Below are 16098 nucleotides of genomic sequence, written 5' to 3' on the forward strand. Positions count from 1 at the left end.
TGACCCCGCTGGTATTACTGCTCTAATAGAACATTAGGAGATGATAAAATTGCAAATGAACAAGCACAGGAATAAATTTGTCATGTTTTTACAGGCCTGGCTTCCTTGTAAATGTGCAGACGCCATTGCCTTAACATTCCAGATGTGACCCGGGCCTTATTTCATTTTTTCAGCAGTCCCCTTCCTAATGAATGTATATCATATTACCAGCCACCATAATTTACACACAGGAACAGATTCAATGTCCGGCGCACATTAATGTGGAGGCTGGCCCTAACGGTGCTGCGCTGTGGGCTATTTGATATTATATTCTTCGAAACACTACGCCTGGGGTTGTTTGCTTGCACACATTCGCATTTATACGTGCTTATGTATTACTATGAATGTATATATACACGTCTCAGCTTTCACGTTGATGGAAAACAAGGCTGGAAAACACCTGTCAGGGTGCTAAAGACACTCTGAATGAGTCGAAGCAGAGATCGGGTCCTCGTAGCTCACAGCCGTACTGCAGGAGTGGAGAAGGGGGGAGGATTGAGCTCGGGTTATGATGGCTCTGACTGATAGACAGCTATACAGACGCGCAGATCCAAGATCAGGTTTCTTTCCTGTTTACCGCTCCTGGCTCCCTGCTCGGCCCTTACTGGAAGCCCTGCTACTCGCCCAGGAAATGGGCTCTGCTTCCAGACACAGGGCCACCACACACGGCCCGTGCTAATAGCATTTATTTGTTTATCTGGACAAACTTTTGGCCCCTTCCTTATTGGATTTGCCCTCTCAACAGATCTCTCCCCCATCCCCCAATATCGTAATGACGGGAGATCGATAGGTAAGGACAAGACCTTCTAACAAAGGCGAGCGAGTGCGAAAGGGAGAGAAGTAGAGGAGAGGTGTACTGGATAAATGACACAGTGCCGGTGCAGCAGGGGACCGAGCCATGGACTAATGCTTCCCATCCCTTATGTTCTTCCACCATCCCGCCAAGAAGAGGGTAAAGGAGAAGAGAGCCCGTCGGAGTCACACATCCATACTAAAGCACCACTTTAGGCCTCCCCAGGCTCCCGTGCTTCTCTCAATCACCCAGCCCAAGCCCGGGCAAACGGAGACGGGCGCCTCCCCCGCGAAGCACCCCTAACGAGGGGTTAACGCAGTGCCAGAGCTCCCATTATTGAGTGAATTTAGCACCTTGGACAGCGCACTAAAAATCTTTATTACTTTGCTGACCCCCTCGTCATGTTCGTGTCTGTGTGTTGCATCTGGGGCCGCCGGGGGGAGGCGGAGGGGGCTGATTGAAAGGCAATATGTAGGCTGGCAGGCAGGCACACATGCTCGGGGGCTTGTTCGCAGCGAGGGTTACACGCCGAGGGTGAGAACAATTTTCTGGTTGTCGCACTGCGAGCTTATTTCCTCAGCACCGGCACATTAACTTTTAAAAAGGGTTCCACTGGAGCTTCAGGGTTTAAAAAAAAATGAAGAGGAGAAGAGGGCTTGGAAGAAAGGAAATGAATACACAGTGTAAAGAACACTGTAAATAAATGTTTAATGTGTGAAAGGGATGGTAATAAATAGGTTTTCGGTTATGGAAGTGAAAGTCGATTACCTGGAAGGAAAATAGCGTTACTGTAGCTCTTGCCTCCTGCGGAGCGGTCGTTTGCATGTACTAACATGCATGTATTTGCTTTAAATGTGTTTGTATTCATGTATTATACATGGAAACGGTGGCAGTATTGTTGGTGGGAAGAGCTAGATGAAGTATGGGGCTGTTAAGGTGTTTTCTAAGACGTAAACCCTCTAAAAATGGTAGGGGAGTTGTGGTCAAGGATATCGGCTAGCAATTCAAAGGTCGCATGTTCAAACCCTGTCAGAGGCGATCTATGAACTGAAGAGATACGTTAGCATTTTGCCCTTTAGCAAAGCACTTAACCTGATATTGTTCCAAAGGGACTGATCCTAGTAATTGTACTGTAAGTTTGTTTGTGCCTGTCAAGTGTCAAGTAACCAAATAGACTAGAAAAACTGAATGCAATGTGTTGGCTTAAAAATAAAAATAATGATGATAAAAAATGATTAAAAATAATAATAGTGTTGCTTTCTAAACGTTCTTAATTGCTTAATTTCATAAAATAATGGCATATGATATTAAGACTTGAAATATTTATTTTCTTTTTCTCTACCATTTTATCAGTTATATTATCAATTGTCAAGTAAATTGATCTAGTGATGAAGATTGTTTTGTGCATTTGACATCAAAATTGACAATTTTGGACACAATCAAAAATGCAAAGCTAAAGTACCACCTTTCATCTTTTCTGTTTATAGGAGGTGATTCTGAAGAGGGCAGCAGACCTGGTGGAAGCTCTGTATGGGATGCCACACAATAATCAGGTGAGATTCAGTTGAATACAATGAAACTTCAAACCAGAAACACTCAGAGACAAACAGGGCCTCATTCAGTATCCATGCATATACATGCATTTGTACATAAAAATCTGTTTAGGTGCGTTTTCTTGTAGAAATCACAATTTAAAAAATTATTTGGGTCTAAAGTGTATTCTAAATATACTACAACATTTTATAATTTTTAGAAATCACATTCTAAAATTATCTTAGAAATAAGTAACTTGTTAAGACAGTTTTTAAAAATATTTAATATTATTAGAAATGGAAAAACTCTACAAAGTATAAATTATATATAAGGCAAAATAAAACAAAACAAAATAAAAAAATGACTTAAGATCTTGTGTACATCTTGCTATGTATTCTCTGAGGCAAGAGTGTGTGTGCATAAGAGAGTGCAAACTGTATAATTAGTAAAAGAGGCACATTGTGTTATAGGATCAGTGTAAATAATGCCATGTTCCACATTTAAATGGTTTAACTGAGCAGCACAGTTAAGAATTTGTTCTCAGTTAAAGGCCATTTTAGAGCTTTAAGGCCATAGAGTTTTTCTCTAATATTCCCTAACATATTCCCTCAACATAAATCCCCCAATGTAATTCCTCCAGAGATCTCTCTCATTGGTTTGAAGGACCACAAGGGCATCTTCAATGTTAGATCAGTTATGAACTGCGAGTGAGGGCATATGCTCATCGATTGAGAGCTGAGCATGAGTGCAGTGATGCTGAATTATTTAGGCTGGGCAGTGGATGGAGCACTCCAGTCATCAACCCACTCAAAGAGCTCTCTCTCAGGAATCCCTATCCCCCAACCTCCTCACGGTCCTGTCGTCTTTATGAGGGTAAATTATGAGACATTAATTTTCCATCAAAATGTGATGGAAAACCCCTTCCCCAGCTCCCAAAACTACTGTTTTTCTCTAGCTGGGCTGACTATCAGATAAACACATCTTTAATGATTTTACTTCTAGATTTTCTTATTTTAGTATTAAGAAAATATTGACTCTCTTATTCACTGATTCTTATGATCTTATTTGACCAAGGTGTATTTTATCTGGCAGCTCATAAGTTGCCCTTGCTTAGATATAATCATTTTAAGAAAGAATTGCAGTGGATATTTTTTTGGTTTTTAAATTGTTTAATATTTTTAAAAAGTACTATTTTCACTTTTATTTTTTGATTATTTATTTTTCTTTTTGTATTTTATTGGGTTATGGTTATGTATCTAATCAAACCATTATTATTTATACTGAATGATTATTTGAAAGAGACTGAATTTTTTTCAGGCAGTTGGGTTAATAATATCATTTTAATCGTTGGTCCATTTCTGTGTTTATCCTGACAGGAGATCATTCTGAAAAGAGCAGCAGATATCGCGGAAGCACTCTACAACGTCCCACGTGGACACAACCAGCTGCCAGGTCTGGCCAACAGCTCAGTCCACGCTGGCATGATGGGAGTCAACTCCTTCCACAGCCAGCTCGCTGTCAATGTCTCTGAGTCCGCACAAGGAGCCAATCAGGGTGAGCAGAGACACCATCAATTTTATAATTTTAACCATTCGTAAAAAAGTGATTGACTATGATAGTTTGTGTTTGTGTGTGTGTGTGTGCAAAGAGAGTTCACTTGTGCACATGGTACTCTAGGGCACCTGCAACTTATTCTCTAACCACTCTCAATCCAGTTTAACCAGGTGCTAAAGGCACTAAAATATTGCTCCAATGTTTTTAATAAATCATTGTCAGTCTTTCCATTTGACTCCCTTTTATGAAAGAGTGATTCTATACTGTCTCAGTAAAGTGTGCCAGATCACGGTATTCAGTAGTCTGCTGCGTCCTTCAAACCTTAGGCAAGCGGGTGAAAACTAGCGAGATAGACAGCATGCAGACAGATACAAGCGTTCAGCAATGCTCCCTGAACCTCCAGGCTCCTTTACCTCAGCATTCCTTGGCCTCTGTGACAGTGAATGATTTGTGTTAAGTCAGCAGTAATGTATCAGTCGTCTGATGAAAGGGAGAATGAATAGTAAGCAGAGCAGAAATGAGCGCTGCCTTTGTACCAGACAGCGGGGACTCCTGGAGCGAGAACTTCCTGCTGCTTTCACCCATGTCAGCGTTTAATGTCCTGATGTATATTTATAGTCCATATCCTCCTCCTGTCCTATCTGCCTCCATATGCCACTGACAGACAGATCTTTTTTAAGGAATAGTTCATCCAAAAATGAGATTTCTGTCATCATTCATTTATCCTCATGACATTCCGGAGGTATATGACTTTATTCCTACCGTGTAACAAAAAAGGAGAAGTTTAGTAGAATGCTCACGGTGCTCTTTTCCATACAGTGAAAGTCAATGATGACCAGGAGCTGATTCTGTTTGTTTCTAAATATATTCTGTCTTTCTTTCCTATTTTTTTTCTCATTATATGTGTGTGTTTTAGGTTTCAGTCGAAACACAAGCAGTGTATCCCCTCACGGTTACGTACCCAGCACGACACCCCAACAGAGTAGCTACAGTACCGTCTCTACCAGTATGAATGGATATGGCAACACAGGCATGACCACGCTGGGAGGGTCGCCCAACTTCCTCAATGGCTCTGCTGCCAACTCTCCTTATGCCAGTGAGTACTGATCCTGTCTGTTTTTCTCACTCTTTTACATTTTTGAATCAGTTGTACATATATTACCATTCAAAAATTTTGGGTCAGTTTTTTTAAGAAATTATTATGCAGCATTATAACACATTCAGGACATTAAACTGATCAGAAGTGACAGTAAAGATTTTTAGATTGTTACAAATATTTCTATTTAAAATAAATGCTGTTCTTTTGAACTTCCTATTCATCAAATAATCATGAACAACTGTTTTCAATGTTTATAGGAAATGTTTATATTTAAAGGAAATGTTTCTTGAGTACCAAATCAGCATATTAGAATGACTTCTGAAGGATCATGTGTCACTGAAGACTGGAGTAATGGCTGCTGAAAATTCAGATTGGTCATCACAGGATTAAATTACATTTTAAAATATATAGAAAGGTATTTCACAATATTACGGTTTTACTGTGTTTTTGATCAAATAAATGCAGCCTTGGTGAGACTTCTTAAAAACAGCTTACTGACCCCAACATTTTTGAAGGGGTGTGTGTGTGAATATATATATATATATATATATATATATATATATACAAGTCTATACATATAAGACTTATACAGGTCTTTATATTCTGCTATTCCACTCACCTTGGAGGCCATTTCCATTGGCACTGGTGCAGGTGGGGGGCATAGAATGATTTCTGAAGGATCATGTGACACTGAAGATTGGAGTAATGGCTGCTGAAAATTCAGCCTGGTCATCACAGGAATAAGTTACATTTTAAAATATATCAAAATAGAAACTGTTATATTAAATTGTGACAATATTTCACAATATTACTGAATTTTTGATCAAATAATTGCAGCATTGGTAAACATAAGAGACTTCTTTTTACCGACCCCAAACGTTTCAACTGTAGTGCATGTAATTGCATTCTAAACATAAACTGTAGTAACATTAATGCATCTTACACTTGTATCATATTTCGCCTAGACCACCAAGTAAGCCAGTCCTGCCACTGGAGCCTCTTCAAAAAAATGAGGTGCCCCTTGGTTAGAGACATAAGTTAGATCAGCAGTCATAGCTTTTATTATATGTGTGTGTGCGTGTGTGTCTTTAAGAGCAGAAATAAAATCCCAGCCACTCTTCTTCAGTCATGATCAGACGCTGTCTATAATGCTTAGCCATTCGTATAACACCAATCTTCTCGCGTGGCTTCTAAATTAAAGCGTCTTAATTAAATCAATAAACTAATTGCAGGAGAAGCAATTCAACTTCGGTACTTTGATTCCGTGATGTTAACAAGTATTTTAACAGGCTCACTGACTCCACGCTGACACTTTCAATCAATGCGAAAGAGCAGGCTTTGTGGGCTCCAATTTTCATTAATTGATTAGTTAGGCCTTCATAAATGGATTATGACACTATCAGGAGAATTTACTTGGGAAAGTGCCATAAAATTTAAGCGCAGAATAATAACAACAATAAAGGTAGAGCAGGATATAAGAGAGCAGCTGAAATACGACAGGAGTAATTGTAAAATCGTTGAGGGGGAAAATGCTCTTAGGGTATTAATAGACAAAAGGAGAGGCGGTAGAGATGGGACAGGGGAGGGACCTCTGCTAATGTTGTTCTGAGAGGAGCAGACTGTGCATCTGTGGAGCACTGTGAACCTCCAGTCAAAGAATACATATATATATATATATATATATATATATATATAATGTAATTAAATTCTAATAGCTAATTCTAATAGCATTGTCACAAGGCTGGATTATAACAGTATTTCCCTATACTATCAGAGGTATAGGTCTATAAGGTATGCTGTGATCCGCCCTAAACCCTTTCCCCTCTCTCGTTCATTCCCGTCCCTCAGTTGTTCCTTCCAGTCCCACCATGGCCTCATCCACCAGTCTTCCCTCCAACTGCAGCAGTTCCTCAGGCATCTTCTCTTTCTCTCCGGCCAACATGGTGTCTGCAGTCAAACAGAAGAGCGCTTTTGCTCCCGTCGTGCGGCCCCAGGCCTCGCCGCCCCCCACCTGCACCAGTGCCAATGGAAACGGCCTCCAAGGTGAGTGGAATAGCAGAATATAAAGCTTGACCTGTATATGTATATATTCACACACCACTTCAAAAATGTTGGGGTCCATAAGCTGTTTTTAAGAAGTCTCACCAAGGCTGCATTAATTTGATCAAAAATACAGTAAAACTGTAATATTGTGAGATATGTTTCTATTTTAATATATATTTTAAATAATTTGTTCCTGTAATGGCAAAGCTGAATTTTCAGCATCATTACTCTAGGGTCATGTGATGCTTCAGAAATCACTCTAATACGCTGATTTGCTGCTCAAGATACAATTGTTATCATTATTAATGTTGAAACATTGTGTTGCTTAATATTTTGATGAAAACAGTGATCCTTTTTTTTCAGGATTCTTTAAAGAAGAATTTTAAAAGAACAGCGTTTATTTAAAATAGAAATCTGTTGTAATAATGTAGAAGTCTGTACTGTCACTTTTGATCAATAATGTGTCCTTCTAACTTCTTAAAATAAAAATCTTACTGACCCCAAACTTTTAAACGATAATGTGTGTGTGTGTGTGTGTGTGTGTGTGTGTGTGTATGTATGTATACATATATATTAGTGCTGTCAAACGATTAATCGCAATTAATTGCATACAAAAAATACAAGTTTTTGTTTGCATAATATATGTGTTCTGTGTAAATTTATTATGTATATATAAATACACATACATACAGTATATATTTTGAAAATATTTACATGTATTTACATGTCTATATTTATATTCACATAATTTATATTATAAATAAATATATTTAATATATAAACATAACATATTTTTCTGAAATATACACATGCACGTGTGTGTATTTATATATACATAATAAATATACACACAATGCAAACACATATATTATGCAAACAAAAACTTTTATTTTGGATGTGATTAATCGTTTGACAGCACTAATATATATATATATATATATATATATATATAGTTTTTATACTCTTTTGATATGGATTTTGCTGTGCAGTGTTGTTTCTAAGCGCTCTATTATAAAACCAAGTGAGCTGCCTCCAAAATGACAATAAGCTAATTATGCTGCCTTCGAAGAAACCTAGCTTTTGCCGACGTTTTTTGTCAATGCAGAGCACTGTTTATATGACGCAAGGAATCTGTGCCTATGCAAAGCTTTCCAAATAGTCACTTATGAGGTTCCCTTCCTGTTGAAAGGCATCTGTCTATGTAGGCATTTGGCAGTGATGCAACTGAAGTGTCTGATCTGCAGCCTTCTAACACTTAGACAGCTGTCAGTTTGTCCTAACTTGTAGTAATCTGTTTTTATATTTGCTTCTATGACCTAATTCCTCTTTTTGTACTTAAAAATAACTCTCTTTCTCTCTGTCTCCATCATCTTCCTTCCCCTTCCCCTGCTTTCTCACTCTGCTTCCAGTAGATCAATCTTTTGTGGACTCTAGCAAGTACTCCACCGCCAGCTCCCTGCAGGGACTGGCCTTCTCCTGAAGTATGTTACACCTGTCTCACATTCTTTCTTCATCATCCTCTCTTTCTATCCATTAAGCCATCCATCAACATGACTGTCAGAGCATCCTCTCCCTTCATCCTCCTTCGTTCTCCTCACTTCTGCTCGGTCACTGGGGGTCTGCTGCACATCTCGAAGAGCATGCCATATGTGTTTCATTTCCTGCCTGACTTCCTGTTTCCTGTGTCAAGTCCTCCTCAGAGTTCGCTTGTGTTCGCTTGAGTTTGTCAGTTAAACAACCATAAGTCGGTTAACATCCACTTATATAAAAATCTAAAAGGTAAATTTCAAGAAAAAAATGTATGGATGATATTTATACCCCAAAATATTTAGGACTATTAAGATTTTCTGCCTTGAGACATTATTTTCATGATTGAAGCATGATTTAAATTTAAAAAAAATAATGCAAATAAATAAATAAGTGTATGTAATAGCTATATACTGACAATTGCAAACAAGAAAATGTTAATGGTCCTAAAAATAGGTTTTATTTTTCATCCACATTATATTATTAATATTATTATTATTATTATTTCTTTTAGTTTCAGTTAAGGTAAAAATACCTGGGAAATGTCTTCAGTTTCTTTGAGATTCAGCCAAATAGAAGCAGGCTACATAAAAACCAGTTGTGTGACATCTATAAAGACATATGTTCACTGATATCTGAAACAAAGCCATAATCAGCTTCCTCAGATTTATGACAATTACTCTGTGCAGCATTTGGCCCTGGGTGTTGATCTGAAATATCTAGACATCCACAGTGAGACAATATTAAAGTAATTGAGCGTTTGAGGCAGACATCTCTTATCTGCAAGCGTGGAGTGCTTCCTCTCCGTATGTTGATGTGCACTCAGCACTCTGACCCAATGACCGATTGTCGGTCACCACTCATTTTTTTTTCTCCATTCCAAATGAGGCAGAGACACTCAGGAAATAACCCAGGAATTAGAGATGAGGGACCAGCGAGAGGAAATCAATAGGAAGCCAATATGTTACATGAAAAATCTGGTGCGGTGATGTGGCCTGCTGAAAGTGGGGAGCGATGGAGAGAGAAACCCAGCTCAATGCTCATGGGACTTCCTTCCTCTTGGCCAATAATGAATAGAAGTGATACTAATGTTTGACTGAACATTGTTTAATGTTTGAGAGCAAAAATTATTTATCTAAGCTCAAGCTATTTTTGTTTAAGTGTTAGCAAGCAAGTTAATTTGGGTCAGACTGCATGCACTTTTTATTAGCATAGCTGTTTGTTTGTAATTTGTCTCATAAAAATGATGTCCGCATAAATGTGCATCGGTCCCCATAGGCACATGAAGTAAACACTCAGTCGCGAAAACGCAACACAGTCAAATAACAACTGCTTTAAATGACCTGTTTTTATTCAAGTCAAATATATTATTTAATATGACTGGATTATATTGGATTGCACCAATGGAAGTCATTTTTAAGAGTAAAAATAGCTCCAACTACATGCATACACTGAGTTTGTCCTCTACGCTCTTCATGTAAATGCAAAATCCCTCCGACTGTAAGAATATCCTGACCGTCTCCTCCGAACCCGTGGAGCTTTGTCCTCATGGGAGAGAAGCATTAGCTAATGCGTTGCGAAGCCGTCCTATAGTGTTATCACTAATTGGATTGATGAATTGTTCATATAATGGCTCCCTGATGGGGAGACTGATATACAGCCTGTAAAGCAAGTCACTATTTATCCTGACAATGACTCCAATTAAACATGGACGACCTGCAACCTTAGGTGGATCATACGGAATAAAGATTATCCTCACCCACTCGCAGGGAATTGTACATCCTTCTGATTAATGTACAGCTTCAGTGTGATCGAAAGCACAGAGAATTATGGGATATACTACTGCTTTCGTTTAGTCTCTCCATCCCTCCTTCAGTTGATTGAAGCCATATTTTACCCTGTCGTTTGGATGTGATCCATGAGCATTGTCTTTTGTTAACCCTTACGTTTCTATGCATAGATTCACTTCAGAATTATTGCACAACATTTCAGTAAGCATCTCAGGATTAAAATCATTAATTAAAACTAAAACTATTTAAAAACACACACAAGAAAATTAGACAGTTTTGGCATCTAATGGAAATTATTTTTACAATTTGAAGTCCTAAAATGACTAACTTGAAATAAAACCGAACTACAATGAAAAGTGAAATAAAAATACATTCCAAAAATCCAGAAACAAATAATGAAACTAAAATTTATATAGAAACTGAAAATATTTAAATAATACTAAAATAACACCGAACTCTATTGTGATTTTCAGACGTATAATGGGAAGTCAGCAGCACAAAGCAATACAATATTTCTTTCTCTCTTTGTGCAAGGTTGACTGTGACACACAAAAACAGTCTTATTTGTTCAGTACGACATGCTTTCCAGATGCTTTTCTTTTGGTTTTGTTGCATGACAGATGAAACCAAACAATCCCATGTCTCACTCTCCTTCTCTCTCACTCTCTTTCTCTTCTCATGACTATAGTGATCCCAGGGATGATTGTTCCTCCAATGTAGGGGCTCCTGGGCTGCTGAAGAGGCACATTTGATTTCAGCTCTCGCCAGAGAATCTACGCTCTGAGCTGAAGGCAATTTCTGGTGGAGGAGACATGAAAACTGAACTTTTAAAACTCAGGCCTTTTGACAAAGGAATCTCATTTTATGGGAAGAAAGTGTTTGTTTGCTTTTGTTTTTAAGCTAATTTCTGGACTGCTCTACCGAAGGACTTTACCCCCGTGTTTTGCCCATGAAGAAAGGAGAGATGGAACTCCGCTTTTTTGATGAATTTAATGATCACATACCTTTTTTACAGACTGTATCACACAAACATGACACTTTAGGAGCGGGTGCATCCGTAATGTTTCTGAGAGCAGCGGTGGGCAACAGCACAGATCTCTGTCAATACTGACCATTTTTTATATCAACAGACACATTAGTGCAAAATCCAAATGAGAACAATGGCCAACCGTTTGAACAGAAAAGAAGAGGGGAGGGGTTTTTTTTGTCCCAGAGAGAAGCCAACAAATAGTTTGCCATAATGTTGTTTGTTTTCATACAAAATGAAATTGTAGCGCCATACTCACTTCCCTATTGTTTTTTTTTTTTAGTATAGAGTCATACAAAGCATCTGGGTACCAGCCGGTTTGAATGGCTATGATGTAGGAAAGTTATTTAAGAGTTCTTAAATGCTGTCATGCTGTAATTTTTCAATGTCCAGATCCATCCTCGAAGAGAAGAAAAAGTGACCCAATTTCCACAACAAATCAGTATTTATGTTCTTGCAAATATTTGCTGCTAAATAGAGCAGAGATATGCAGTAAACAGATGGATTGAAGGAAAAAGACCTCAGTTGCCATGCCATTTAATTAAAAAAAAAAAAAAAAAACTTTTGAATTTTATGTGTGCTCAAAGAATGTGCTGATTTGTTTTCCTTTTTTGTTTTTGCTTTGTCTATGAAAAAAATGAAACTGTGATATATACATTTTAATGTGTTTGGTTTGCTGTGTTTGCTAGTGAAGGATATAGGTTAAATGAAGTATAAGAAGAATACCATTTCAGAGCCGACTGTTAAAGCAACCCGTTTTTCCTTTTGTGTGTGTTTCTTTGGCTTGTTTTGGGGGACATGACTTGAATTAGCAAAGTATTTTCATGTTTAGACAGCACTGTATGAAGAATGCTTTCCAAATGTGTCAAACACCCAACATACAGCAGTTTGATTGGCTCATTTTGGTAGTTGTCTATTTTTGTACATATACTTTCTGTTGCCAAAGTCTTTGTTTTATTTGTATTTATCTCAGAATGGCTTAAGGCAGCTCATAATAACACTGACGACCGGTTCATTGCATAAGTTACACAAAATCTCACCAACTTCAGCAAACACAAATCATGGATTCTGGACAAAAAGAGGGGAGTCTCTGTAAAATATCCATATAAATAATGTATGTATATCCAGATTTTGTATATTGCTTTTCTCCCCAAATTCACTTTGATTGTGGAAGGTTTTTCGTGATTGTTTGTCCATCGGTTCGCTTTCATCACCGGCATTGTCTTTATTGTTAATGTTTTTGTTTGAATTTAGGTCCATGTTTTGTATCATGTCAAGCTTCCATTTTTTTAAACTAAGTTTTATTCGTAAAAAGCCATTGTCTATTTTTGTATAATTTGTAAGTTAAAAAGCAATTGTTTTCCTTTTGGAATTTTTTAATGTATGGCAAAAAAGTAGCATCTCACAGCATTTAGTTATGTAGATTAAAAAAAAAAAAATGATATATATAAATATATGATGAATATATAAATCTATATCTTTTCTTTGAGGCTTACAGAACCTGTACTATTGTAATAATATGCATGGGCTCTTCTCTGAGAGTGATGGTTTTATTTTGCGTGTCAAACCAAGAAGGACGTTTCTGATGAAGTTTTAATCTGCATTCTTTTTCGTCTTTCCTTTCCTCTTTTATTTATCTGATTATTTATGCCTGCTTATAGATCTGTCTATTCCATTCTCTCTCTCTCTCTCTCTCTCTCTCTCTCTCTCTCTCATGTATATCAGTACCAGCAGTATAGATGCCTTAACAATGCAAACCCATAAGCGTACAATCACTTGTACAGACTTCACAACCACCACTACCAGTAACAGTAGCCACAGAGTTCCTTAGGGGATTTCTTTCCAGAAAAAAAAGCACAAATTGGTCTGTTTTACCGAAAGCGAGGAGGGTTAAATTAATTATTTGTCCTTTTTCTGTTGTTTGTATTATGAAGGATAATGAGAAGGAACTTGAAGGATTATAAAGAGAGACTATATGATTTATATTTTATGTGTTGGTGGTGCCATGGGTTGCACTTTCTCGTTAATTTAAAGCAAAAGGCTGCCTTTTTTCATTTGTTTATGTCTGCTGTGTTCACGAGAGTGGGAGAAGCTCAAAGCCATATTCTACAGTGTCACCGTTCGCTCTGAGGGGACGTTCACTTTAGCTGGAGGTGCATGTGAACCTGCATGTTTTGGGTCGTGCCATAGCACTTTGTAAGGTACCGTTGATGAATTTCTCACCCTGAGCAAAGTGACTCGATATCAGAGCACAACGCCTTGCCCCCGGAGCTGAGGTTCTGACTCCCAGTCTGTAACGCTGTGACTCAAGTCTAATTCTACTGTCAGCCGAATCGGCCCTCGATGATCGGTCTTCAGGGCTCTTTCATGAATGGTTTAAGTGCTGTCTTCTGTAATGTGTGTCTGCGATCTGCCATCTAACAGAAAAATGGCTTTTAATATGCTGATGTGTGAGGACTTTTTATCAGAAATGACTGATGATAGACCATTCACGATGTTTTCCTTTTCCATATGTGGCTTTGTTAGCGGCTCCATCGCAATGAATAAGATGGACTCCTTATAAAAGGACAAGCATTTGATAGGACACAAGACTCAAACCAAAAAGCTGGTCTCCTTTTTTCCTGCCTCCTATTCTTGTGTTTGTTTGTTTAATGGTTTTTATTTTTTATTTTATTTTATTTTTTATTTTTTTTGACTAGATACACACTGAACCGTTCTATTGATAGGAAAACTCAAGACAAAAACTACTGTATAGATTGTTATCATTTTTGATGAAAGCTGTAAAATAACTTTTCAAAGTTCACAATATTAAATTAAAGTTACTTCTTGTCTGTGATTTTTTTTTTTTCTGGAGTGTCTTTTGTCTTCCTTGAGCCTTTCTTCCAGAAGCAGGTGTTTGGGGGCATGTTAAGAAAATAGATGTTACAAAAGTAACCCAGCGTGTTATTTTTGTGCCATCTTATTGCCAACAGATGTCTGATTGTTCGTTATCTCCAGGGAATGATCTCTCCTTGGGCCCAGCCCACTTTCCTTCTACCCCAACCCGCCAATTCCCCTTAAAGTAGCACATTTTAATTAGCCCCATTCATTAAATTATTATATACCTGATAGCATAATGAATGTGGGCTCAGACTTTCACAAACATGATAATGATGGGCTCCTCAACTTATTAATTGAACTGCGCGTTGCATTTAATTGACTCATCATTTGCATTTACGGTCATCAGCAAAAATTAATCTCTCTTTTTTTTTTTAGTTTGCATATTTAATTTAAGATGCTCTTGATCTGATTAGCCTGTAAAAGTCACTGGCAGGATTCTGCTGACCCGATTGCATGAGGGCAAACTCCACCTCAGCTTAAAAGAGAGCTTCACATGACCCTGAAACATTAGTGAAATGCAAGTTTGAATCGTTAATATTTTGAGCCATTAAATCTAAATCTGGCACATGGTTTCAGTGGGAATTGATGTTGTTTTAAAGCCAGAATCGGTGGTTGTCTGTTTGATGAAATAAAGAGAAGGCCACAAATGAGTTGAAATTATTTGATTTTTTGGTCCCACTTTATATTAGGTGGACTTAATTACTATGTACTTACATTTAAATTTACATTTGATACAATGCACTTATTGTGTACGTGCTTTTAAATTGTACTTATATTTAAAAAATACCTGCATGTAATTGCATCTGTAATTAATTTCTTTACTTACATAATTACTCTGTTGACCCATCCCTTTAACCTGAACCCACTCTTAAACCTACTCATACCACCAAACCCATCCCTAACCTTACCCGTATCCCACCTCAATAGCAACAGAAGTGTTTTGCAATAGAATATGAACCCAGTAAGTACATTGTACTTACTTTTTTTTTTTTTTTTGTGATCAACTTTTTATTTTTCATTGTACTTACAAGTACATTAGGGTGCATCAAAAAACACATTTCTTGAATTTTGATATGGCTGGGTGCTAAAAGTGTTCCAATATATGTAGAAACAACACATGCAAAATATTTTTCCAGTACATGATGATTTAGGGGTGCCACCGCACATCTGTTTTTGTTGGATAAAGTGGTTAACAGTGCTCAATGGTCGCCATTGAGATCTGAGGTAAACAATACTACAGCTCAAGAAAACTGAGGTGATCTTTCTGTTTGAGGTGATCTTTCTGTGTTGGGTATGTATTATTACATATTACTATCATATCTGTAGTTGTGTCTTTGTATACTTATTTATCATAAGTCATTTAAGTCATATTTATAGGTATTTGGTGCTCATTACATCTAGCTAACGTTAGTTTGCCAACCACAGTTAGTTATCTATGTTAGCTAAGCTTAATAGCTTAACATCAACAGTATTCTAGAGTGGACAATGTCATATTCAGTGTATACAGTGGGTACGGAAAGTATTCAGACCCCCTTAAATTTTTCACTCTTTGTTATATTGCAGCCATTTGCTAAAATCATTTAAGTTCATTTTTTTCCCTCATTAATGTACACACAGCACCCCATATTGACAGAAAAACACAGAATTGTTGACATTTTGCAGATTTATTAAAAAGAAAAACTGAAATATCACATGGTCCTAAGTATTCAGACCCTTTGCTGTGATACTCATATTTAACTCAGGCGCTGTCCATTTCTTCTGATCATCCTTGAGATGGTTCTACACCTTCATTTGAGTCCAGCTGTGTTTGATT

The 16098-nt window shown here is 37.5% G+C and overlaps 1 protein-coding gene across 5 annotated transcripts in view; it reads left to right on the forward strand.

Annotated features, from left to right (window-relative positions):
* ebf1a (EBF transcription factor 1a) overlaps positions 1-14222 on the forward strand; it is a 139629-nt gene extending 125407 nt beyond the window's left edge. For 2 of the 5 annotated variants that reach the window (XM_058797916.1, XM_058797917.1), the window contains exons 13-18: positions 2320-2385; positions 3742-3919; positions 4836-5015; positions 6867-7061; positions 8471-8542; positions 11067-14222. In XM_058797916.1, coding sequence (XP_058653899.1) covers positions 2320-2385; positions 3742-3919; positions 4836-5015; positions 6867-7061; positions 8471-8541 — 690 coding nt within the window. In that variant the 3' untranslated portion in view covers position 8542; positions 11067-14222. The remainder of the gene's footprint in view (positions 1-2319; positions 2386-3741; positions 3920-4835; positions 5016-6866; positions 7062-8470; positions 8543-11066) is intronic. The other 3 variants (XM_058797918.1, XM_058797919.1, XM_058797920.1) reach the window with 3 other exon arrangements.
* The last annotated feature ends 1876 nt before the right edge of the window (positions 14223-16098 follow it).

This window comes from Onychostoma macrolepis, chromosome 14 (assembly GCF_012432095.1).
Source record: "Onychostoma macrolepis isolate SWU-2019 chromosome 14, ASM1243209v1, whole genome shotgun sequence".
Lineage (NCBI taxonomy): Eukaryota > Metazoa > Chordata > Actinopteri > Cypriniformes > Cyprinidae > Onychostoma > Onychostoma macrolepis.